General features: G+C 49.5%; 1 protein-coding gene across 1 annotated transcript in view; it reads right to left on the reverse strand.

Moving 5' to 3' along the window:
* Positions 1–606: 606 nt before the first annotated feature.
* LOC122383500 (leucine-rich repeat-containing protein 4C-like) overlaps positions 607–27515 on the reverse strand; it is a 56313-nt gene continuing 29404 nt past the window's right edge. The window contains exons 7-11 of the mRNA XM_043370006.1: positions 25317–25450; positions 16657–16809; positions 13303–13483; positions 8456–8595; positions 607–3429 (exon numbers count right to left, since the gene is read on the reverse strand). Coding sequence (XP_043225941.1) covers positions 3176–3429; positions 8456–8595; positions 13303–13483; positions 16657–16809; positions 25317–25450 — 862 coding nt within the window. The 3' untranslated portion in view covers positions 607–3175. The remainder of the gene's footprint in view (positions 3430–8455; positions 8596–13302; positions 13484–16656; positions 16810–25316; positions 25451–27515) is intronic.

Genomic DNA, 27515 nt, shown 5'->3' on the forward strand with positions numbered 1-27515 from the left:
GGTGAGCGGGCACCCTCCTCCCCTTCCCGACAGGTGACTTGTTGGACTGAGGTCAGATAGGGGGATTCCGGAGGAACATTTGTCAAAGCTCGATCTTCGTGGAGAAAATGAAATGATTGAGGATTAATGTTTTTGAAATGGTGATTCCTGTTTAGATAATGTTATGTCGTGGACGATGCTGGTATTTTAGTACATGCCTTTTTCGATACCTACTACGTTGGAAACTTCTATATTCTGAACACTTCGTGGTCGTATTCTGAATTTGGAGCTGGCTTATGTAACTTTGGTCGTTAGGGAATTCTGGGTAGCAAGTGCACCGGAGAGGGCTGGAATTTCATTCATTTGGCTTGAATGAGATCTCGCAAGCCTACTCCATGACCCGTGCTGAGAGATTCGGAGAGTGTACTTGTGCTTATGCCTTCTTGCACAATAGCCATCAGACCCAAAGACGGGGGATACATGAGCAGAGTAAATGCGTATTACAAACGGATTACAATGGTGAGCAAATATGAAAATCCGTTCATGCGTACTTACTTGCTCATGTATTCGGAGCCATAGAGTGCCACTCTTCTGATGATCGTCAAACTACGATTAACAGTCGGTTGGTATATATCATAGTGTATTAGCGATGGTTGAGAGGTATATAGCGAGCCGTATGCACGACAATGATGTGGTCCTTCCTCGATAGCCGCCCCACTTTGTAGAAAAATACTTGGCTCAGTGCCAGGACCGCACCATTGGTCATAACGGAGATGAAGACAAAGTCACCACAGACCAATATATATCAAAACACACGCAGCGGCGGTGCGCGGGATCGGGCCGCCGCCCGCCGCGGTGGCTCGCGGCTCCTCCGGCCGACAGCTCCTCCCCGTGACCGCACGGATTCAGAGGGGATACCGACCCGGCCGAGGGGTCACCAGCGTCCACGAGCGGCGGGCGATGGTCGACCGACCAGCCGGCGCCAGACCAGTAGAGAGGAGCTAGAGAGGCAGAGGAAAAACACGACATTCATAGCTCACTAACAGCGACGCTCACGGAGCTAACGAGGCGCTAACGGGCCGCGGGCAGTGCCGGACGACTGCCGTCGGCTCGGAACGGAAACGCCGGCGGCGGCGGCCGCCGCGGCCGGCGCGCGGAGGCCACCAATGATATGATCTTTGTACCGGACGAGCGGTAACACATCGCAAATCACAACAAAGTTGCGCGGCAGGCGCTGCGCAGTGGCGGCGGCCGTGGTACGGCGACACGTTGCAGCCCCGCTGGGCCACGCCGGTGGCCTGGAGCGGGCTCTCGACCACGCGGGACAAACATTGGCGTTCGGTGGGAATCGAACCCAACACACACGCCTCCCTTCCGCCTCCGCGCGACGCTTCTGGCCGCGTTGAGCGTATGCTTGCGCGTCGCAAACTAAGTGCAATAGAGCCAACGCAGCAGACATTCACAGTCAGTGGCACACCAGGGCAATCAGCGTCATCAAACGGATATTTTTTAGAACACAGTTGCTGCACTGATTGCCTACTTGTTCAAAGATGCTGTTTAGAGGGAAGTGAATGGTAGGTATCCTTATGATCACTTCGGAGAAACGTTGCTCATTATATCATAAAATGAAATTGTTGGGAATGTCTGACTCGGACACCAGGAATGTATTCTGTATATATATCCTGTTTTATGACGCTGGGCCTTTGCATGCTGCACGCACATATAGCATTGGACAAACCTTGAACAATCGACATGCCTGTGTTCTAACGGACTTTTATGAAAATCTCATTTTCATCTCCTCATGCATTCTCCCTTTCATTTTCTTCTTTCACTCTCTCTCATTCCTGCTATCTTCTCTCTCCTCTCTCTTTCCCTCTCTCCCTCTCTCTCCCTCTCCCTTTCACTCTCACTCTCACTCTCTCTCTCTCTCTCACTCTCTCCCTCTCCCTCTCCTCTCTCTATCTCTCTTTCTCTCTCTCTCTCTCTCTCTCTCTCTCTCTCTCTCTCTCTCTCTCTCTCTCTCTCTCGTAGTGCCGAACCACGGCAGTGACGGGGCGAGAGCGCCTCGTCTTGGTCCGGTCGGCCCAACTCGGCTCACGTTAGCTCATTTTGCCCCAACTTAGCCTAGCTCGCCTCTTAGCTAGCACACGGGCAGCTAGCTCACACTCTGCATTTGAGAAAGAAGAGTGCCGGGTACCAATTTGTATCCCACTGCTCGACATAAACTCTAGTCTCGCGACAGATTCGTGCCGAATTTGAGACGAACTGTGGATAATTACGACGCCCAAAAGGTGACTAACACCCAGGGGTTAATGTTATGGATATTGGGTAATCTGTCATAAAGCTGAACCAGTTAGGCCGTAAGCGAATATTAGTGGAGAATTAAGCATGGCTTTCGGGCAGGAAAGCCGATGCCAGTTAACGACAAATGTCGGGACATCGAACAGATCCTATTGCATTCAATACACGAATTTTATATACATACATTTTAGGATAAAGTCGTGCGTGATAAAATGGAATTGACCCAGCTGCATTAAGTCTTATTTGAAGATAAATGATTTCTCACAAGCAACATTGGGGATTTCGTGATAAACAGTTTCTTTCCAACAATCGCACAGATCCTTCTTCTGAGGCCATTTCTTTTGATGGATATTGCTTCTGAGACTATCCGTTCTCCTTAGGGCGAAACAAATGGCTGAACCTTTCAGTGTCTGTATCATTAGGGGTATTTCTTCGGCGGCACTGACCATTGGCTGCCGGCCTGCTCTGAGAGCACGGGGCTGGGCTGTAGGTAACCCTCTGACGTCCCTGACCGCGGTGGCGGGCCGCTATTTTCTGACATTACTGACAGGAAGTGAGACGAACGGGTCTACAGTCGCAACAAACAGCCCTGAAACTCAACACAGTGCCGCCTGTCGTGCAGGACTGGTGCGGGGAATGGCGGTCAAGGTGGCCGTCTGGATGGCCACGGACTGGATTTGGGCGGGTGGGTCGTGGGACCGTGGACTGGCCGTTACTGGGATCGCGGGAGTGCAGATGAACGAGCACCACCCTTCCGGAACTCGGGACGGCGGAGACCCGCGCGATCGCGTCACTCGACAGTCACACCATACGTCCACGTCCACGTCCTACACTGGCAGACCTTGACCGTGGCAAGACCCACCTACCAACGAGACGCTCACAGCTGGTGGGCTCGCTACTGCCGCGCAGCTGCCGAGCCGGTCAGCAGCAGCAGCTGCAGCCAGCAGCTGGCCGCTGCGGCCGGCGGCTGGCCGCCAGTCGGACAGTTGAATTCGCTGCGCGGTAGCTTCTTGACGCTGACGATGTGCCGGCTGTCGTACTTTCTGCAGTGTGGGTCGTGGTGCAGCGACTGGAACTCCTCCTTCTCCGAGTGGTTGGTGATCCACTCCTTGAACCAGACCATGTCGCAGTTGCAGATGAGCGGGTTCTCTGCAACGTACAGCGGCGGGAGGCAGGGTTAGTGGAGCTCGGCGAATGACAAGTTATTCAACTTGCATGTGTGCAGTGTTTAGAAATATGTATTTCTTGGGAAATCTGACATATTCATACTTTTTTCGAAAACGTAGCTTCAGGTGCGCTTCAGGAACCGCTTTTTATGTTTCTGGCGGTAATTTAATCGGCATGATCCAACTTTGTATAAGTCACATTGATATAAGTCACCGAATGCTGGGTCACCGGCCCGCTTGCACTGGGAGGGCTCGAACTCCGAATGACGGTAAAATAAGTAACTAGAGCAATTTGCATTACTAAGGTAGCTCGACAGAGATTTATGGAGCACATAGGATATTTTGAATATCGAAGTTCAAGGTCGAAGTTGAAACATATGAAGCGAAATATACGACGGATTACAGTAGCATGAGATTTATGGAGGCCATAGGAAATTTTCAGTATCGAAGTTCAAAGTCGAAGTTTAAGCACAGGAAGCGAAATCTAGGACGGTTTAGTTAAGTACGTTTGCGTGTTGCATAGTACGTTGTCGTGGTTGGGGCATTCCACGTCAAATCAAACACCGAAATCCGTCATCCCCTTCGATTTTTCTGAAAATTTGTAGGCAGACTGGGCATGGTTCAAAACCGAGTTACGTATAATATTTTCGAAATTTGATAGCGTATCGCTGAGATATAGGTCATCGAATATAGCGAAAAATGCCACACATCAATTTTTTAAATGGCTATAACTCTGGTTCCTTTTCTGGTATCAAAATGATATTAACAGGGTCTTATAGGCAATTGATAAGGCTTTGATTTTTAATTATAAAATTAAATTGAAGTGACCTTGAAATGCATTTGACCTTGAATTAAAACAGAAAAATTTAAATAGCAAAAAACACGTCACCTTCGATTTGGGTAATTTTTACATATTATGTCCGTCACAATGTTCCTAACCATCTGTGAAAAAATTGGAGTGGGCCATTCATAACTTTCGCGGCAAACGCCGTTTTCATGCATCAACATCACGCAACCGCGCGTGACCTTGAAAGACAGAGTCAAGACATGCTTGCTTGTGTACACTTTCTGAAATGAATGATTGCTGATTAGTGATATCCCAAACTCTGCGAGAATGGAAATGCATAGTCATCGTAGTCAAGCATTCACGTTCCATAGTAAAAGTGTCTCAAGCAAACGGTATTTTGCGGTGAATTTTGAGCCGTGTGGAAATGCATCATGAAGTAAATTCAACGAAAACATTATCACGCAACGATATCTTCACGTCTTTTGATCTTCACTAAACGAAAGAACATACATTTTTTAGTAAGTATGGGGAATTTCTAGTTATTCCAATAATAAATATGGCAGTTAGAGGCCTGCTAAGAGTAACGTACCGCCGGCTGAGGCGGGCTCGGCCGATGCGGGAAACGCAGCAATCACAATTTTGTGTTTACACGTTTATATTTCCATTGTTTATCAACCGATTTTCAAAATTCTTTCATCATAAGATTGCCTGTACATTTCTTAGTCTTCTCACAAAATTTGACGCGAATCAAACGTAATCAGCGGTAGGGAGCGCGATGTAAAGACGGAACCGTTCCGTTCCGTCCCGGCACAGTCTACAATTCAGGCGGCGCGTAGCGGTCGGCGCCGGCTGCCGAGTCGCCGCGTCGCTGCGGCGACAGGATGTTCACTTTACACCGCTATTACTAGAACAGTTGTGAACCGATTTTCTTATTGCTTGCACGATGAGATGTCCAATTCAATTCTTGACAGGTAGCCATAATTAATTTCGCATTAATCTTATGAGATATTGGCGAAAAACAGGAGGGGTGGGCGAAATTCGCTCTTCCCCCTCCACTGCGCGTGCTAACATACGTTTGCATATGTGCAATTTTCTTCAAAACTTATGAATGGCCCACTCTAATTTTTTCACAGGTTGTTAAGAATATGGTAGGCAATAAAATATATGAAAATGAGCCAAATCGAAGGTGACGTGTTTTTTGCTATTTCAATATTTGTGCTTAAGAACAGAGTTAAGCAAATTTCAAGGTCATATATTTAAGTAGGTGAAATTCTAAACAAATGCTTAAGAAATTACCTGTACAGTAAGGTTTATTTCATTCAAATCAAACAAGTACAACTAAAGTTATGGTCGTTCAAAAATATAAAGATGCAACATTTTGTAAAAATTTGATGCCCTATATTTAGAAGACCTGTGGTCAGAATGTGCAAAAAACATCAATGTAATGTCCGGGGCCACACAGGAACTCGCTCACAAATTTATAATGAAATCGATGATGGTAAGGTGCAAAACAGCCGATTTTTGTTCGATTTGACGTGGAATGCCCCGGTTGTCTCCTGGATGGTCTGTGCTTACATTCGCGTCTCCTTCATGACAAGTTTTGCCACCCTCGTAGCCCTTTCTTTGTACTTTCACCGCCCCTCATTTTGCTATGTAGACAGCAGGACCGGTCATGGCCTGGACCGGTGATCTGAGTCCCGTTCGTGGCGTGACTCGGAAGCCACAGATGACCTCTGCACGCTATCGTGTCATCCCGGGCACACATCCGCCCCCTGCCATCGGCGGCTGGCGTCCCTCCTGAGCGGCCTGTCACCGCTCTGTCGCGGACCCATTACCACCAATGGCGAAAAGCCACTGATTGCAGTGGACTCGTTGTGAATAAATAAGTTTCAAGTTTCAAGTTTCAGTCGCCCGCAGAATCTGCTTTTACAATCCCGTCGGCATGGGTGACTGGCTGGGTAGACTGTGCCGCGTCACAGACCAGCGCTGCGGCACAGCCTACCCACGCAGTCAACGTCGTCGTACCGCGGCGCAGTCTCTCGTCTTGTGGACCGGGACAGCCAAGTTAATTATCATGCCGGATGCGCCAAGGAGCTGCTTTTGATAAGCAGAAAAAATGCCTGTCAATCCTTTGCCTTACTCCTTCCTGGAGACGCACGCATATTCAATATTCATCTCACCCTCCGTGATCGGGGGTGCGACAGCGTCCTTTCCCACCTGTGGCCGCCTGCCGCTCGCCGCCCGCCCGGGATCCCTATCCCGCCGGTATTCCGCCTGCAGCGGTGACCGGGCAGACCGCTACCGGCCGCAGACCTCTGTTTGTTGTCCGGTGTTTTTGGCTGCGGCGTCGTCCGGCCTCCCCAGGGACCGGGCGACGGTGGCGCGGTCTGGTGGCGGCGGCCCGAACTAACGGTAGCACACCTGGCCGTTGACGATCAATGGGTCGGCACCGGGCCGACGGCCGCTCTCCGGCGCCGACCTCCTCCGTCCCCGGCCGAGTCTCCGCCGACAGTATTACTTCAGTTCCCCGACCGAGCCCACGCGGACAATATCCGACCGACCCACAGCGGTCACGGTTCGTCGGAAGGTCATTTCAGGCTCAAAAGAAACGATATATACCATTCGAAAGCTGACGGTGAGCTGAATCCAAAAATGTAATTTTTATCAAAATCGATCGATGGCCTTTTTCGAAAATTGCGTTTTTGTAAAAACTTAATAATCTTTTATTCAACGGGCTGTCCCGGACATTCTTGAAAACATAAACATGTATTTTTGAGTTCCAGTGAAAGCTGAACGCCAAAAGAACAATATTTAGCGAAGCAATATTTCCAAGCATTAATATGCGTCTCCCACAGCCGACAATAAGGCGCAATCACACAGCTCAGTGTCACTATGGACCAAAGTCAGCCACACAGAAGCGTGAAATGACCCTTATCGACTCGCAGACCCGGCGCTCTCGGCCCGCCTGACCGGCCACGGAAAGAACGTTCGGCTCTCGTTCTACTAAACAAATGTCATATTTGTCAGTTTAACTGTCCACATCGCTATTAAAGTTATTCAGGCTAACTGTGAAGAAAATTCATTGTTCTTTCATCTTCACATCATGCATTAATTTACATTTGTTCATGTCTACTTTGCTCAATTGAGCTTGGTATCATGCCCATATAAGGAAAATTGGCCGCGCTGAAATGTCAGAGGTTGCACCGGCCTCAGCTCGGGTGGAGTGGGGGTAGCGCCCGGCGGGGCAGGGTAACCTTTGACCGGTCGCACGGCCGAGCAGCTGTCACCAGTACAGCCTCTGACAGTGAAACCCCGCTCACTTCCCCTGCGCGGGCACTGATCGCAGCTGGATGGAACAAAACATGTATAAGAAAAATGTAAATTAAAGCATGTTGTAAATCAAGCAGAACAATGAATTTTCTTCACAGGTATCCTGAATAACTTTAATAGCGATGTGGACAGTTAAAGTGACAAATATGACATTTGTTTAGTAGAACGAGAGCCGAACGTTCTTTCCGTGGCCGGTCAGGCGGGCCGAGAGCGCCGGGTCTGCGAGTCGATAAGGGTCATTTCACGCTTCTGTGTGGCTGACTTTGGTCCATCGTGACACTGAGCTGTGTGATTGCGCCTTATTGTCGGCTGTGGGAGACGCATATTAATGTTTGGAAATATTGCTTCGCTAAATATTGTTCTTTTGGCGTTCAGCTTTCACTGGAACTCAAAAATACATGTTTATGTTTTCAAGAATGCCGGGGACAGCCCGTTGAATATAAGATTATTAAGTTTTTACAAAAACGCAATTTTCAAAAAAGGCCATCGATCGATTTTGATAAAAATTACATTTTTGGATTCAGCTCACCGTCAGCTTTCGAATGGTATATACCGTTTCTTTTGAGCCTGAGATGACCTTCCGACGAACCGTGCGGTGTGCCATTGACATACTGTTTGAGATTATTTGCTCGAGTTGATTCAGTTATTTGCCGCATTGATGCCAATACTTTGCGAGATTTTTTATGGAGTCACATGAAAAGAAAGAAATACAAAATTTATTACGTGCAACACGACTTAAAGGATGCAACTGAACGTTACAATTGTTCTATCGTTCGAGCCGGCTCCTCGAAGTCGAATCTCTGTTCAATGACCGATATTAGGTAATCAAAGGACGGTTACGCTGGATTTCAAGTTCCCACCCTGAAGTTGCCGACCCATTGGCGAGGCTCACCGTAAAGGTCGATGACTTCGAGCGTGTTGAGCATGCTCTCGACGGTCTCCAGCGGCAGGGTGGTGATCTGGTTGTGACTGAGCTGCAGCCACTCCAGTGAGTGCATCTGCAGGAAGGTGCCTTGCGGGATGTCCTTGATGCTGCGGAGAGAGCGACGGGGGTCACTGCGATTGGAGGAGGACGAGGGTCGAGGCTGACACTGCGGGAGGGACGGGTCATTTGGCGTGTGACCCGCTGCTGTGGAGTGTGGGTCCACTCACATGACCCATCTCGTGTTTGACCCATCCGCTGTGGTTGCACGCTCATGTGAGTGCGCAGCTGTGACCCACTATTGTAATCACTACTGACTGGATCGCTTTGCATTGCAACTTGTCTACCGTGACCCGTCCGATGACTGATGGGTCCTGTCGTTTCCTTGACTCGCTTTGGTTCGTTTGCTGTGACCCCATCGCTGGCTGGCACGTCTGCTGTGACCCGCGTGACCCGTCCGTTGTACCGCGGTCGCCGGCAGTATATATCGACCGTGCCCCATGTCCGGCTCTCTGGCTAATGAGTGGCTGATGACGCCAGTTGCGCCGGCCCGGTGCAGTGATGCACAGGAAGGCGACACGCGCCGGCCCGACGCACGCCCGGCCGGCGGTCACGCTAATGAACCAGTGCCGACCTCATGACTGTGCTACTGCACGTGGGAACGCGGAAGCGCGCACAGCGGCGAAACGACCGGTCGGTGGATGTTTGCTCAATAAAAGTGTGTGTAGTGACTGTTTTGTGCGGATGCTTTTTTTACAAAATACATACACATTGTGCCTACTGGTGCGGGGCGGAAATTTTTGGTGGATGGGAAATATCCAGATCCCTCTCGCCAGTTGCCAACTGGCTAAATTTGCAATATGCATGCATAGAAACGCGGGTCAAAGGACGTGGATCCCTCCGGTCGTGAACTCGCTTCCACCGAATTGCGAGACGCACGCCGAGTCCGCTACTTCACACTGAGGACAAACTATGAGGTAATCATTGCCTGGTTCATCAACCAATCAGGCAAGTTATGACACAAATTATCCGTATGTTTGCCTGATCGCTAATGAAAATGAGACTCTAGAGATCTTATAAGATAATTGTGGGACGCATGCGCGACTAACGAAAACCGACAGAACTTTCCCTGTTCTGAACGAAATCTCGGATTCTTCCTGCTATCAATAGCTTTCACATACTTCTTCTGCAACTTGCTTAAAAAATGCATTACAAAAGGTTTAACAACATGCTTCGCTTTTAAATGGCCTCTTTATCCATTCCCACCGCCAGCACAACCCTTGTTTGGTGCGCCGACACCGACCGGACCGACCGACCGACCGACCGACCGACCGACCGACCGACCGACCGACCGACCGACCGACCGACCGACCGACCGACCGACCGACCGACCGACCGACCGACCGACCGACCGACCGACCGACCGACCGACCGACCGAGACCGACCGGACCGACCGACCGGCCGCTGCGGGAGGTCCTCAGACACGCAGCGGGGCGGACACGGCGACCAACAGCTACGCTCGCCGCCGGACTATTTTCCGCGCCCTAATGGAGTTTCAAATCGGCTGGACACGGGGCTGCCGCCGCTGCGGCGTTTTTGTCGACGGACGGCGAACGGCCGTGCGTGAGCTGTCGATTGGCTGGGCCGGCCCTCGCCGTATTGTTTGGGGGGAGAGGGAGGGAAGAGACCAATATAACGCACGCTTTGCAGTCAGGACAGGAATAAGCCGAAGATTACTGTAGTAGAATCCGCTCAGCGACATACACCGTGTATGTCGCTGAGCTGTATGGGTTGAGGACTTCATATGTGGTGGATGCTCACCGGTCAGGCTGGCTACAATTAACCACCCTCGTTATCGAGGAATCACTTATGTTCTGACAGGTTGTTTATCGTCGTATTCAAATATGCACGACCCACTCCGGCCGTGCCGTGATGCCCTCCCTCCGGAGGCCTTGTTTTGAGAGATGGCTGATTGACAACATTATTCTGCTGCACTTTGCAGGTAGCTTGCGACATTGTTCCGGGAAGTGGCACGGGCAACATTGGTCAATCTAAATATCTACGTTACGTAACAGTCTCAGCCACCTGTTGACAACGCGCCCACGGGAGCCATCCGGCTCGCTACGGGGCCTAGTTTCGGTGAGACGCTGACAGTGGTGATGCCGACTGGCAGGATTTTATCGCCATCGTCAGGATTTCGCCGGAATCGTGATGAGGCTGTATTGCCCGTGAGAGCTTCCCAGTTGGACTGAAACTAGAGCGTCCATTCGGTCGAATGGGCCGTCCACCGTCGGCGCCAGTGTCCAGCTCAGCCCATTGTGATGGAAATGGTGTTGCGCCACTCCCAGCGGATCTGTGCCGAATCGGCGCCTCGTCTCGGCAGGAGCCTTTCCGAGTCCTCGCTCAGTGTCGCCGCGCGCCGCACGATCGAGTGGCCATTTCACATTACACACATAGCTGTGAACGGTCACATTACACACATAGCTGTGAACGGTCGGCTTTATATCAGCCAGACCACCAGGCAGGGTTGTATACGACTCAGAGTTGAATCATGAATCGACTCAAGAATCAGTCGTTTTTCTTCGAGTCATGAGTTGAGTCGAATCAAATAATTTGAAAGCTTAATGAATCATGAGTCGAGTCGATTCACATATGTATAGGCCACTTGAGTCAGAGTTTGAGTCGATTCAAGGTAACGCGAGTCACATTTTGAATCGATTCAAGGAACTTGTCACAGTCTGCTCCAGCCACCAGGTAAGATAAACTTATTTTTAAAGTCATGAAACTGCTAGTGAAGTAGTGAGCACCTTTTATGTTTTGGCTGGCATCAGCTACCTATTATATTCAACTTTGGCAAGTCAGCATTGCAATTGCCTCAGCCTGTATTTATACCTATATGCAATCGCTACATCTGTGGACTGTTACTGGAATACTCACATTGGGTTGGCTTTGTGAGTGCTAGTAAGGGACACTAACAGGTATGAGATAGATGCCAGTTTACAATTGAAATAAAACCTTAAATAATTGTCTATCAAAGTTGTCTAGAAAGACCATCAATAACCCTCACATTTTTCTTTTCCGATGGTTCACAATTGCTAATTCGTGGTCGCGCATGACGTCGCAAATAACTATTCGTAAACAAGATGAAAATGAAGTTTTTATTTAATTCAAGCTGATAAATGAATAGGAACAGATTTAAAACGATATGAGAACTTGATCTTTTTAGCCAGAAAATTATAAAATGATAAAAGTGAAGAAAAAATATAACATGATTTGGTTTCAAATTAAAATTGTATGACGTCATTAACGTGGACAAATGTTTCTCGAGCTTGCATAGATAAGAGTAATATTTGTAAGTTATTAGCAATTTCTGTCGACAATCATGTTTGCTGCCATATCCCAAACGTAAAGGAAAAGCAAAAAATCGTAGCGGCGCTACCATAGCTAAATAAAAAAACGCTACCATAACGCAAATCAACTGGAAAGTGACGTTTTATTTAACTTTTGTTATTTATAATTAACGCAAACGTCCATTTTTAGGCTTGGTGTTGTATTTTTCTGCTAAATTTAATAAAAATTGGTTTGTTTATTTTGAGTTTAATTAGGTATGACAAGCTAAAGCTAAGGTTAAGATAATTGACGTCATGTGTTTATACCTTTAAAAAGTGAACCACACTACATTATTGGATTATGCCCTAAACCTTGTCCTGGTTTGGTCCTGGTTAATTCTCAAGGCCACAAGGCAACAGGGCATGAACAAAATGTTTTTTCTTTGCATTTTGATATTCTAATTAGCCTTATATTTGGCTTCATATTTGTCATATATTAAAGGCTTCATATTTGCATTCTTATTTAGAAATCAATTCTGTGCTGGCTTGCAGCTGGCACGTAGTTAAGTAGTTAGGTACATGTTGATTTGCTGCTGACATTTTTATTTACATTATAGGTATGCAAAGTGTGTTATGTGGTTTCAATAATAATAGCAACATGTTTTTCTTTATTTTTATTTCATACACAAATGAAATGGTTAATGTTAGATTTTTAAAATATCTACATATAGCTCACTAGTTGTCAGGAATTACATATGCAGTATGCACCCATGAATGCATTTCACTACATAGTAAAGCAAGCGTCACACTTCTTTTTGCAACAAAGGAGAGGCGCTGTAGGTTAGGTTTTAGGTTTTAGGTTTTAGGTGGTAGGTTTTAGGTTGTAGGTTGTGTTAGGCTATGCCAGGTTTGATTAGGTTTGGTTTGGTTTGGGTTGGTTGATTAGAAAGCATCTCTGGGTACAGCGCCTCTCCATGGTTGCAGAAATAAGTGTGACGCCTGCTTTACGACTACTTGTATTTCTTGGGTTTGCACAAACATTTTATGTTGAATAACTTGATGAGTCTGTCCAATGAGTTGAGTCAGAATTGAGTCATGAGTCGATTCAAATTATTTAACAGAACCCTTGAGTCATGAGTTGAATCGAATCGTTAAACTGAAAATATGCTTGAATCATGAGTCGAATTGATTCATATATTTCTTGTCATGTTTGAGTCAAGAGTTGAATCGAATCATTTCAATTAAAGTTTTTGGAATCATGAGTCGAGTCGATTCAGTTTTAGGAAACTCTCTTCTGAATCGACTCACCAAAAATTTGAGTCGTATACAACCCTGCCACCAGGGCGCCTGGGTCCCAGATTTCGGCACCATGGGGGCAAACTGATCACAATAATTATTCCCACTGAGTTCCCAAGTGTCGGCGACCGGCGTTACAACGGACGGTGTCCATTAGAGACAAAGCCCACCCGCTGTCCCGGAACACTCACTGGTTGTGCTGCAGCCGGAGGAACTTGAGCGTCTGTCCGTAGGCCTCGAAGGCATCCTCTGGGATGATGGAGATGTTGTTGTTCTTCAGGTCGAGCTCCTTGAGGCGGTGGAGGCCGCGCAGTGCCTGCTTGGGTATCGCGAACACCCGGTTGTTGCCGAGAGAGAGCCACTCGAGAGACTCTGCCGAACAGGGAAAGGCAGTCAGGAACTCCGAGACGGGTATGGTACTATGGTAGCTAGGGTCGGCGGACTAGGAAAGGTAGTCAGTAGGTAACCTCTAGTCAGAGTTTCTGCCGATTCCGGCTCGGTATGATGTCCGGGTCTGCGAAACAAGGGACGATAGTCGAGGTTTCTTTGTGCAACTGCACACTACGGTCAGACTCTTGGAGCGCAGTAAATTGTCAGTCTCCATGAGCATTGAGCATGCTGTGCACGTTATGTAAGGGTCTCTGTAGAGCACATCACAATGCTCATGTCAGTGGCTATCAAAGGCGCTGGCACATAGTTACGGCCGCACTGATAGATCCTGTAATAAGGTAATTCAATTTTCCACGAAAATATGCTTTTGTTCTCATGTGTATGCGGGCGGTCGTTAGACCTTCGTGTATCTATTTTTATTTTTAAAATGCCCTTGTCGTTAAGATATTTTGAACCAACAATGCATAAATGATATAGACATTGGCGACCAACTCGACGTGCATTTGCCATCATTCTGTGCCTTTTTGTGCCCAACACGCCGCACAACCATCCCTCCAACCTCCTATTCCACCCACCTATTCCACCTGTCACCCCATCAGTCATCGCGTCTCGGCCGGACATCACTCGGCGCGCGGCCATCGGTCCGTGTCGCCGGTGCCACTTGGATCACGGCGTCGGCTTCCGACTGCTCTCACGGCACATCCGGCCGGGCCGACGGCCATCCGGGGTCCGCCGGGGCTGTCAGGCCGGTCGTAATGGATGTAACGGGCGTCGGCGTCACCCCGGGGCTTTGGGCTGGTAGCCTCGTCACGGCCTCAGCCATTCTGGGAGTGGTGTAACTTGTTGGTCCAGGAACACGTCGGAGATCATATCCCTTCGGTGCCTTTGACTTTATTTTAGCATTTTATTTATCCTTTCCCGTACCATTTGCATGATCAGTTAGCAAAGACCAGCGGGCGCTCTCCTTCGATATCTAGGTCCAGACATCGTTTTATTGAACTTCATACTGTTCTTAACTACCGCACATTAGATAAAGAAAGTATTTTGATTTAGGCATGCATCGATTTGCCTTTATATGGGTTGAAAGTTATAGAGCCGTACGCTGGTGACGCAACCTGCGTTCTTAGCTAGTGCCTCTAAGTGCCTGACAAACTTTGGTTGTTTTCAAAATACAAACTGGCCATTTTATTACCCCTGTGCACGAAAAGCTGACATGTGCATTACGTTTCCGCCCAAGTGCCGCCTTTAACCTGTCGCCGCTTTGTACAAGTGTTATTTATGGCTGCATCCATTCTGCCCGGGCCGGCCGGCGGTGTTGGGCGGCCACTGACGTCGGCACTACGTCACCTGCTGTTGATATGACGTCAGAACATTAGGGTCGTGCGTGATGGACGGAGTTAGACACTACCCTGGGGACGCGGGCCGGCGTTATGGTGACCGAACGGGACCGGTGCCGGCTATTCTGGTATTGGCCCGGAACGGCCGGCAATTACGATATCTCCTCTGGAGACGCAAGTTAGCCATGAACTGCGTGACGTCCGTCAGTCTGCGTCAGAGCGCGTGTGTCAGAGAGCGGCGTCACTCCTGCCTTTCTCAACAAGTGGCAGTTTTTTTTCCTGACCATGGAAATAAGGAAGCGGCCGATACATGATGTCTTGTGAAAGTTACTTGACATATTTATGAGTGCTAAGCATCTTTTCGCTCATGGCACGTAATCTAGGCAGGGAAGGCAGGAGGTACGCCTTGAATAGTCCTTTTCTGAAAGCGGCTCCAGTGACATGAGCGCCATCCGTGTCATGGAACCCAGGAGCCAGCGTCAGTCTGCAGTCATCAACTTTCCAACCATGGTTCCAGCCATGTTTTCACCATGGACTATCTGCGGCACCCATCCACTTCGCCGCGCCCTACCAGCCGTGCCAGCTCTATCACGCTGCCCGACCTTACTCGGCGCCACGCCGAGCATCAGCGTCGCTCGCGCACCGCACGGCCGCGCCGGTAATTTGGCCAATCGGCCAGTCGGCTGGGAAGGCGGTCACGCCTGGCTATTCCAGTCGGGACGTGTCGTCTCAGACGGATCAGGCAGATGGAATTCGTCCCGGGACGGACCCAGTCACGGACTCACTGCAGTCAGTGGGACACTGGCAGTCAGCGATACTGCTGCAGGCGCCGCAAACTTCAGCGACACACCCTTGGAAAATCTCGCCTTGGAGTGTTGACCGGACTACAACATTCTGCAACGGTGATAGGTCGCAACTGATGCAGGCTCTTTTCCTCATCATCCAGTGTCACTTTTTTTCGTTTTGAAGTTTCTACCTGTCAGATATGGAAGGAGAGGTAACCCAGAGCGACTGGGCTGCTGTTTTCAGTGACGCAATACTGACGTTGCTCGACCCCGGCCCGTTTCGTCAGCGATCATCCTACGGTTAACGCTCGTCCAAAATTGCGATGTCACCCTGTGAGGTGTGAACGGAAGTTGTAGGTACTCGAGTCTACTGCCACTCATGTTGGTACAGTTTCACGCCGCAAAGCTGCGCACTGCTCTGCTGCCGCCTTCAGCCATAGTTAGAAGTTACAACTTCACGAGCTTGACGCCGCAAAGTTGAACACTTGTCTACAGTCCCACCCATCTAAACGCCTAGTTTTCCTCTGGACCCCAAACTGCTTTTCTGACTGGAAACGTCTTCGCGCAAGTATTCACTGGAGTCGAAACAGCGAACCAGTTTGTAATGATGGCACACACGACTTCTGGAAACCGTCAAGGTCAACGAGTTCGTGCCAGGATGGCAGCAGGAAGGGCTCCTTGGTTTACCAGGGGAAACATAGCTGAGGCGGTTAAGGTACAACTCAACAAGTTACCGAGTAACTGCATCGGTTTCCGACAAGATCTTGATACGTTGACTTTAAGTTGCGATTGAACAAACGAATAGTATCTCGAATTGATAACATCATCGCAAAATACTCCTGCCTGCGCTACGAAACTTCCTGTTCGGGTAGTCTTTTAGAGTCAAATAATGTAAGGCCGTGACAGTAGGGTATGCTCATTCCTATGCAGATCCTTTGAAGAAAGATATTTCTTTCATTTAAGTTTGGAACTCTTATCTCCTGTGTCTATCCATCAGTGTAATTATCGCTCAAAGCTCGGCAGTTGCACTTACGTTCCAGTCCCTCGAAGGCCTTCTCATCGATGTAGGTGATCTGGTTGCTCTCCATTTTCAATGTGGTCAGCTCCTGCAGTTCGGAGAAGGCCCCCGGCGGCAGCTGCTTGATCTGATTATGCTCCAGTTTCAGCGAGTCCAAGGTGTGCAGGCCTGTCGGACGGAGGATATCCTTGTTAGACTGATGCGCCGGTGGGACCTTTGGGGACGCGCATGCCTATCAGCCGGGAGAGCGGTCGCTTATTGAACCGGACAGGGCTCCCAGAATGGTACAATACAATGTTTCGCTGTGAAGGCGCGAGGTAAATGTGCCTACAACCAACCGCAAGCGGTCCGATGCTTGCCGACTTTTTAAGCGTCACCTACGTTTGTCTCAAATGCCAATGAAGTACGAGGGGCGTTCAAAAAGTTCCCGGCCCAACCATGAAGGAGTTGGAATTTCGGCCTGCAACGCGGTGTGTTCAATGATGTGTTATTGGGATGTCCACTTACGTAGCCATTAACCAATCTGCCCTGTGATTGGTTCAGGCTGCTAATTAATCGTAACATAGTTTGCCATTCCCGGTCAGAATGGGCGACGCCCAGAAGAGAACAGTGATATGGTTCATGCATTGCAGAAAAATGCACCAAACGTTATTCACAAAAAGCTAGTGCCAACACATGTTGAGGTTTGTCTTTCTTACAGTAGCGTCAAAAAGTGGGCAGCTCTGTTCAACTTTGGTCAACAGATCATTAATGGTCACCCCCGCAGTGGCCAGCCATCAACAGTAATGACTCAAGAAAATATGAAAAATAAGCACTTCTTTGTGAAAAATGACAAATGTTCTGGTCCGGAACAACGCAGCAGAAGCGGAGGTGTCTATCAGGTTCCTCAAATCCATTCTTCGACAGCGTATTAATATGTTTAAGATCTCTGCAAGATGCATCCCCCGTTTGCTGACTCCAGAGGAAAGGCAAACTCGAAGGGAGGCGTAACGCGAAAATTTTGGCCCCAATATCGAAGATCCAAAAGAGTTCATTGAACTACTTGTTACCGTGGAGGGATTGTGGGTGTCACACGTTGACCCTAAGGGCGTGACCGAGTTGCACAAGTGGAAGCACACTGAGTAAAGGCCACCAAATGTGTGCGACGTGTTTAAGTCAGACGGCAAGGTGACAGTGGTTGCATTTTGGAATGCTGGCGGGGCTGTGCTCGTCAACTTTCTAAAACAGGGGCGCACAATTAATGATGAATACTACACCTCCTTTCGATAACAGTAGCGAGCAGCAGCTATCAAGGAGAGACTAGGGAAGCTGACTAAAAGTGTGCGCCTGATCCAGGACCACGCACCAGCACACATGAGCAGGGTGACGATCAGCGAAGCAGTGAGCTGTGGCTTCGAGTTGTTGTCACAGCCACTTTTTTCTCCGTACCTTGCACCCTCAGGCTGCCACCTCTTCCCCAACATAAGGAAATTGCTTAGCAGTGGCAAATTCGCTGACAGCAAGGAGACAAAAGCAGCCGTCTTGGATGTGCCAGATGCGTCCATAACCCACTTGGCTATGGAGACCCTGAGGCCTCTCGCGAAGCGCTGCGCGAAATGTTTTTGTCTTAACGCTGGTTATTTGACTAAATTAACATTTTTGGTCTAATAAGTCGACGTCGTATCTCTGCTCTTTCATGGTCGGGCCGAGAACTTTTTGAACGCCCCTCGTAGTGATTAATGGAATGGACGGTTCGTCTTAATTAAGCAGTGGTTGTTACATTTCGATTGGAGAAAGCCACACCCACGTAGTTAACTCGATATTTACGTCTAAGACAAAATTGCGAAAAGGACAAAAATGACTATTTTCTATACAAATCGAAAAGAAGTACGTGTGTGCTCGATGGCACCCCGGCCGCCGACAACCCTCCCTGAACATCTCATCTCCATCTCATTACGGCTCTAGCAGCAGGTATTCATGGGTAGGGCGACGGCGCTGTTACTCAAACATGGCCAGGGCCGCGACTGTGGCACGGTCCGCCAGTGCGGGACGCCCCGCCTCCACGTTGTTTAGCCCGGCGAGTGTTGGACCACATTGTTGAGTCTGGTGGTGTGGTGATCCTCTCACCACCGCGCGCCTTTGTTCTCCGGAGAGCGGCAGGGAGCGCGGCCCCAGCCCAGCCGAGGTCGGCTCAGCTCCAGACCGGTGGGGCCACTCTGTATTGGGTAGTAGCGGTCAGGCCAGCCTGAAGGTGCGTGGTCGATGCAAGTAAATTGTTGTCAAACTGGCGTGTGAACCCGACCTTCCATGAAAAAGGCTGATCAGCTGTTGGCAGTGGAAGGATAATGGTCTATGAATGGTCATTCATGTTTGCACATGAGCATTCAGCGCTTATTTTCAGATCAAATGGAAGCAAAGCTATTTTCGGCTGATTTCGCACAGAACACGCACTTATTGCTCAGTCTTGTATCATCCCTAGAAATTTATCTAAACACTGTATCTTAAAAGAATCAGCCAGGACCCTAAGTCCAAGGACATAAGATACACAGCTCAAACCTTGAGGGCTCCAGGTTTCTTGCAATTTTCTGCCATATTTAGGTAGCATTTAGCGAGCATTTCCGCTAGCTCCATCTACTGATGAAAGAAAACTGCTAAACTGATTTCGTGCCTGTGCTTTTTCCACCGAAAACTGTCCATTTTAACTCTGCGCGCCGCAGCGTTGTCGCCAAGATTGATTCAGCGGCGCCTGGGCGGGCGGTGACGCCCAACACAGCCCAAGCTCACCAGTCCAGGATGGAAGCTAATGCTACAATACCGCCGCCTCACCGAGCAACCGGACGCGATTTCGTGGAATAAACCAGTATAACGCCTTTTGGGGCGACCAGGGGCGGCGGATTCGGGGGGGGGGGGCAGGGGGGGCAGTTGCCCCCCCTGGCAAACTCGTGGGGGGGCAAAAGTATCTTTTTGCCCCCCCATAATTTGTGACAAAGCTTAGACAAGAAACCATATACCTGATTATTCTGTTCGATCATCTGAAAATGTAACCAGATGCCCATATACTTTATCATACGTTGCCTTTCTTAAATGGCAAGCGTTAACGTTCAATTGAAGTTTTCCGCTCTTCAACCTAGTTTTGGAGGCATTATAAGCGTCAACGTGAAGCAGTGGCAACCCAGGCCTTCAGTGACCGCTTACAGGGGCGACGGATACGGGGTGGCAGAGGAGGCATCGTTCCCTAAGAAACTTTTGGACGAGGGGCAAACGTATATTCTTGCCCCTCCATAATTTGTGCCCTAAACATGAGGAAAATTTCCATAACCTGATATTGCAGCTAGCGCTCCTACAGTTTGTCCAACGGTGCCTTTTGAATATGTGTAAATGCTAACCATTTCCGCTTTATATCATTTTGTTTTTGTCTTTTCAGATTCGATTTATAGATGTGTGCAAGTGACGCAACTCATACCTTCAGTGGTCGTTTGCCTCTATGTTGTGCCTACATAAATGCCAAATCGCAAGCGAGCGGAGACGGAAGGGCTAGGCATTCGCTTGCGGGTAGTTAGGACTGATGAGCGCTCATAATAAGCCACTCCCCCGATTTTTTCGAGCGCAACAGTTTCCAGCGCATAAAATGGTAAACGCCGAGGTCGTGCACATTGACGACATTGACCAATGCACGGTATGGTATGACACCCAAAGGCCGGTCATCAGAGATCTGCTTTGGGCATTCGGAGGCTTGTGTGGGGCCAGTGTAAAAACTGGATGTTCACTGTTCAGTATCCGCTTTATTTCAGTTTTCACTATTAAAAAAGTAAAAATTAATGTTGGAAACTTTTGAGGGTTAGGGCACTGATCATTAGTGGGCCCCCCTCTGTCTAAAGGCTGACTATAGAATAAAGAGCATCAAACACGAACAGCAGCGGCGGAACACCTTCAATTAAGGGAGGGGGGGGACTGCCGACTTTTGGTCCCATTCTTTCCATGCAACGCCCATAGGGCCAACGTTAAAATGCCAAAATCAAAGGGGGCACGGTGCCCCGGTGCCCTCCCCGTTCCGCCGCCTATGAACACGAAAGCAAAATCTGAGGCATTTTGGAAAAATGAGTATGCCCCGCAGCGTCCGATAACTACCACCTTCCAGTGGGTCAAGCCAACGGGGCCCAAGTCTATTAGACTATGGCACACTTAACGAAAGCACTAACCTTGTCTCACTTTTTGTTGAAGTCTGTTCCGAATAGTTTCGGTCATAGACTGGCTGCACTGAGGTCGTTTGGTATGTGCAACTGTAATTAAAGCCACCTGAGGCACCCTAACACCAGGCTGAAGCTAGGGTTGGAAATGCTTCGTCTTTGCAGATATCACTGGCCGCTGATTCTCGAGTGCCTAAATCGGTAGATGTCGTGGCAAAATTTGGTGTGATAATTTGGACCTTACCGCAGTCAGCGCACCCTAAAGCCCCGATAAAGAAACGCCCCACCCAGAGCTTCTGGATCCTCATTCCAGTCCACCGTTCCTTCACCCTAGCCCGCCGCTCCCTCGCCTCAGCCCTCCGTTCCCAGCTTGACGAGCGTTTGGGCCTTAGTTAAGCCTTGCTGTAGGCTAACTGTATAAACCCATCGAGACAGCCCGTCTCGGTGAGCTTAGTTGGCGAACTACTGCCTTGGGGAGGGTTTCTGGCGGATCGCTGTCCCAATAGGTTTAGATGCGACCGACTGTCTCTGAATGTTTGAGCGGTCTCCTCCCGCTGTGAGCTAGTTTCAGTTGATATCTGTCTCAGAAATAATTTTTAAAGGAAGGTTAAACGGAAATCGAACGGGAAATGAACAGAGGAAATGGTAACGAGTTACCTCATTGAAGAATAGCGCTCGCCTACTTGTTAAAGATTTGGAACCGTTCTTCAACATCTAATATGCGATCGGGTTATGGCACAACTTTTCCCATTGGAGTTTTTTTTTTCTAATACAGCAATACGAAAAGCGTTGCATCGTTTACTGGCGGAACCAGGGAGCGGGCATTTAAAGCAAATATTTTCTCTCCCTCCCCTGGCTCCTGCATCGCCCGAAATAGACAAAACGTACCTTATGTTTCCTAATAATAACACTTTTATCAGATTTGTTTTTTCTTTATATTGTTCAGCAGTAGATCCGTAAGGAATCGAAATCCGAGGAGTTTTTGGATTTTGGACACTTGGGGGGGGGGGGTATGTCCCCTACAGCGTCGAAAACGCCTTTCTGGATCCGCCTATGACATCATCTCGACAGGGATCTTGCCCCCCCACGCCAAAATCGAATCCGCCGCCACTGGGGGCGACTAACGGAGCGAGCGAGAGGGTGGGCCTTGCACGTGCGAAATTTCGAGGGGGTACCTCCAACTGACTTGTGCACGGCACCCTACTAACCGGTCTCTAGCGATGTGCCAAATTTGAGCACAATTGGCCCAGCCGGTCTCGAGATCTGGAAGCGGCACCCTGCACGTGCGCACGTGCAAAATGGGTCCCAACTGACTTGTGCACGGCACCCTACTAACTGGCCCCTAACCGTGTACCAAATTTGAGCGCAATCGGTCCAGCCGTTCTCGAGATCTGGAAACGACCCCTGCACGTGCGCACGTGCAGCAGCACCCCAACTCTGGCACATGGATATGCATTGCCTAGCGGGTGCCTACCTACATGCCAACTTTCAGCGCAATCGGCCCAGTAGTTACAGAGATATTGCAACAATTACAAAACTGACACCTCTTCGTTTTTCACGTGGCACGTGCATAAGGGGTCACCCACATGCATCGGGAATAGTCCAATACTTGGTAGAAGGAATGAAGCTACCCTACAAAAATTACCGCATGTAAATCGGTCAAGTGGTTGCTGAGATATAAGCCTCGCAAAAGCGTGACCACGGCCGGCCGGCCGGCCGGCCGCTCATACTCAGAAATTTCCGTTATTCTACGTAAGACTCCGCTCGCTTCGCTCGCTCCGTAATCATACAGCCGGCGGGAGAGAAAGCTCTGTTTCGGTGGCGCCACTCGAGCCCCGCTGATGTATGTGCATGGTACGTGAGTCGTCATTTATGCACCGCGCGTTTCAGCGTACCGGTTCGGGTCGGATCGGCGTCAGAAGCTACCCTCTCGGCCCCGGGCCCTGAGAGGTGTTCAGCATTCCAGGCCGGCTGGCTGGCGGGATTATATGCGAACGTTTTCTCAGAAGCTTATGGTTGCATGAATGGACCTCGGGAAAAGGCTGCACCCTCTGACACCATTTCAAAGTCTTTGTTTTTGGAAGAATACGAGTTTCTGCTCTTGTGTTTTCAATGTAGATTTTCCAAGCGATACATGACGTTATTAAATAGTACCTAACCTTAAAATATCAAAAGATAGGTGTGGTATTTTGAGCCAGACGATTCCTAGAACCCACGGTGAATGATTCCGAACCGGTCTGAGGCAGGTGACGCCGACTGGCATAGCGGTGTGACCGGCCACGGACAACCACGGCCCTGGAAGTCCCGGACTGTCACTGTTTGCTAACTTGTAGACGGCAACGAGCGCCGGCGGAGAAAAGTAATGTTGCAGGGAGTGCCCTTCGCCCTATCGCAAATGGCATCGTGAACATCTTGCGAACTTTGTGTATATGCTTCTCTAGCCATTTAAACTCCGACTAAGACTGTGTCTTACTTTCATAAATGGGTACTCACAGGAAACTACAATGATGCTAATGATGTAGCATCATTATCGTATATATACTTCCGGGTAAAGGCGTGATTTTGACAGCGGGGGCATCCACAACCCCCAAGTCTTCGCTCCTGGCAGCGAGCGAAATATGTACTTTTCAATTCAGGTGACAAATTCAAGTGACCAATTTGCGAAGCTGCAATAATGCAAAGGTTCATAGGCGGAGCTCGAAAGATGCAGCCGAACTACCAAGACCACCAAAATAGCGCGTCTGTCCAATTTATACAATGCGGCGTTTGCGTCAGTGAAACACGATCTAACGAGCCCCGGTGTGTGGTCTGACGCTTTAACCGCCGCTTTAGTGGTGTCATAACCTCCAAGACTTTCATCGTTATGCATGCGAGCATGCACAATATTCATAAGCAATAACCATCAGACAGCATGTCAGTAAAGCCTGCAACCGCTCCTGGCGGCCCAACTGCCGGCCGTTGTGCGACTGGGCGCCTCTGACCGGGCGTGGCGGCGGTCGTGGCGCGCCTGTCGATGGGCCCCGCTCAGCTCGGTAACGGCTCGACGGGCCGTCGCCGCCTTCCAGCTGGGCCGCGCCGCTCGTCCCGGGAGCATTCGCTCGGCTCCAATCAGGGCCGGATCGGCGCCGTCGCCACCGACAAACTTTGTCGGCGTCCTCTGATGACGCGTGACCTTTGTCGCGGCGGCACTGGCGGCACGTGCACTCGTCGCCTAATGTCGGCGTCGGCTCCGTCGGGCCCCGCCGGACGAGCGCAGTTATTTGGTGGCCCGAGATTCGTTGCATCCATACAAACATGTCGCTGCGGCCCCCGGACGACCCCCGCCGTCTGAGTGAGCGAGTCGACATCGGCGGGCGGGCGATGGTTTAGGTGACGCCCCCGCCGCCTGACTGAATACCAATCCGATCACCAAGGGAATGCTTCAATGCTAAACACTGTTAAGCTTTGAGGTGTTCCCTTGGTAAACAAGCCCAGAAGTGAAATGAAATATAGATAGTAGACTGGATGTCTTCTCGATGCAATAGGTAAAAGGAGTCTCAGGGCTCTATGTTTTACTTTGCCGTGTTTTCATTCTATCCTTTCGAATTCTCTATGTTCTTCTTAGACGGAAAACGTAATTGATCGAACTTGAAACTTTGAACGGTGTTCAGGACAAAGCAGCCTTATTAAAATGCAAAGGCAACATTACAGGGACATCCAACACCATTAGCAAGAAAAGATCACAGCGACAGTGGGAAATTAAAAATTATGCTGCGAAAAACAACTCGCTTCATTCAAACAGCTACAATGGAAAAGTTGACAGCTGTTACGATTGATCAACTCAATTCCAAATGTGTATTACGGCGATAAGACAAGTGGTGCTGCTTCTGCAGCAACTGGTGGTTCGTAGTGATTGGCCTCAAATGCAACTGGTGTTTTGAAAGCGCATAGTGTCAACAGGTACTGATACCCTAACGCATAGTCTCAGACTCTCAACAGGTGTTTATAGCCTGCGCACGAGTTGTGCGACGGAATTGTGTGCTTCCATAAAAACAGCTCATCATCTCCCGTGAGTGAAGCCTTCTGTGTAAAGCTCCATCAAACTTTTATCACCGTTTTGCCTCACTAGGCCTCGGACGTTCCTCTATGCCTCTCAACTGAGCAATCAACATTGTCGACCTGTTTATGCCTCTACTCGGCTGCTCAGCACAAACACGTCGTTGAGTTGACGAGCTTCACTGCCTAGTAGTGGGCTGACACAATAGCTGGCTGTGTGCAAATGATAATAGCAGCGATGACAGACGCAGACGCAAACACTGAGCTCATATTTCATAACCCACGGGTCGTCGCGACACCGACCCGTATAATTTCGTTTAATCCGTCTCTGGTTGGTGGATTCGGGGGCGGTGGGTTCGACGTGGTTTGTGCAACACACCTCCCACCCCGTCGCTCCTGACTGCCTTCTCCGCCTTCCCTGTTCCCCGGGACGGCTCGGCCATGCCTGGGATGCCCACTTCGCCCAACACCTACCTGAGAAGTCGTTTTTCTTGATCTCGGTGATGTTGTTCATGGAGAGGTCGAGGGCGACGAGTCGCGTCAGCGGTTTGATGGCCTGCGCCGGCACCGAACGCAGGTGGTTCTGGACCATGTTCAGCGTGTGCAGACTGGTCAACACACAGAGACACACAGGTGGTTAAAAGATGACATACTGTTATTATTATTGTTATTACTGTTATTAATATACCACTCAGTTTTTGCATGTGTAGTAGGGTGTCCCAAGCATACATGGGAAAAACAAAACTATGAAATATTCAAGGGGCTGAAGTTTGCCCCGGTTCCACTACCGGTAAGGAAGACACTGGTCGAGTTTCAGAGGAATCAGAGTATATTTAGAGGTTGCGAGCTTGTGCACTTTTTAACTGAGCAAACCCCATTCCATAATATGTGTAGGTATATACCGATTGAACAAGCATGACAAATCAGGGTATTTAGACAATTTTACAGCAGAAGGTAGCACTGCACTATCTATGAAACTCTTTGTCTATCCATCCTTGATTTTCTTGGGCTGCGCCTGCTGATGGTGATGCACTAGCTGAAGCAGGTATTGCTTCTGCTCTTCTGACTTGGTGGTGGTGTTGTACCGCTAGATAAGCGAGATTCCCCGTTCGGCGGCATCATTGACGATATTAAGAGCCCTTGCTCTATGGCTGACCATGTGATAGGCTGCGTCGTCCTTCCTTAAACTCCTTGGTTTATTTCGCGATGAAACCTGGGTCCACCACCATAGTCGTCAGCAGGAACATGGATGGACCAGGAGGTTACAAAGTCTTCGAGAGGAATGCCAATGCTGCTTCAACATGGCGGCAATTGGAGATCGTCATATTCCGTCTCAGCCTAGGCAGTAGGACCGTAAGAGGGACGACGAGCTGGTCAGAGAAGCAGCCGGCTTCCCGCAGGAGGTGCCGGCAGAAGCAAAGGCCATCACAAGTGCCGGAGTAGGGGCGGCTGCAACTGCTTGACGCATGACATGGCCAGACTCCTTCTTCAAGAGGATCTGGGGAGACCGGATGCCGACCTCCACCTCAGTCTCTGGCGTAAGCAAGGGCTAGGCGGTGGATGCCTATCGGCATCAACTACGTGCTGGATACTGCAGTAGGTATGTCGTACCAGTACATCCACCGGATCGGCCGCCTCCCGGCGCGGACCTGCCCAGTGCCCAGGGTGACCCGACCTGCGGTACTCAGCGGTGAGGTGCGCCGTTTGCAAGGAGACGACACACCTGACCAGTGACCATATCCTGATCCGGTGTATGTGCCTGGACGATCTTCATCTTAAGTTAACCGGCAACAAAGATGCGACCGAGACGCAGCTGCAGAGAAGGGAAGTGGTCGCGGCATTTGCCCGCAACTTCAGGCACCATCAGGAGCCTAACGATGGTTTCTGGAATGATGCTCGTCGATGGTCGCCTTGCGGACAGTTTGAAGATGAAAATTGTGGCCAACCTCCGGAAACCGCCAAGGAAACAGCTGAAACGACTGGAGGGAAAAAGTTCGAACGATTCTGCCCCGTCTGAATCATGCCATGCATGCGATCCTAGTAGCCATGTTAAAATGCACCTAAGAAGAGATAAAAATGTTCATTTGCTCGCAACCTCTAAACGTACTCGGATTCACTTGAAATTTTGTCAGCATCATATCCCAGCCAAGTGGAATGGGGGCAGCCTTCAGCCGGTCAAAAATTAACAAAAAAGTTTTTTTGGGACACCCTAATGTGGAGTTCTGATATGTATTTGGCTGACTGGTAGCATCACAACAATGTCATGATCTAAGAACAGGCGATGCGAAGTCACCCCGGGCCAAGATCTGTGGCCGTAAACTTGCATCTCATTTGACATGTGCTCTCAGTTGGGCTAATGAAGAATCTACGCCTCGGATTGATGTAGATTTCCGTTTTCCATTATCAGTTAATCATGGATTTCACAACTGCCGTGTATGGCATAGCGCCCGGCACTTGGTGAGATTAGTCCTGGATAGGGCGGCGCCGCTCGGGCGACTATCATCTATCTTCCGCGCGCCGGGCGGTCGGCGGAACCCGGTCGGCAGGTAATCTATTCGCCCTGTGTCTTCATCAGCGAGCGACACGACGGCCGAACACAGCTGCCAGAGGCGAGAGCCGCTCGATCGCGACTCTCTGAAACGCGGGCCAGACATCCTGTCTGCAGGGGTGGTG

Source organism: Amphibalanus amphitrite, unplaced genomic scaffold (assembly GCF_019059575.1).
Source record: "Amphibalanus amphitrite isolate SeventyFive unplaced genomic scaffold, NRLGWU_Aamphi_draft 000012F_arrow, whole genome shotgun sequence".
Lineage (NCBI taxonomy): Eukaryota > Metazoa > Arthropoda > Thecostraca > Balanomorpha > Balanidae > Amphibalanus > Amphibalanus amphitrite.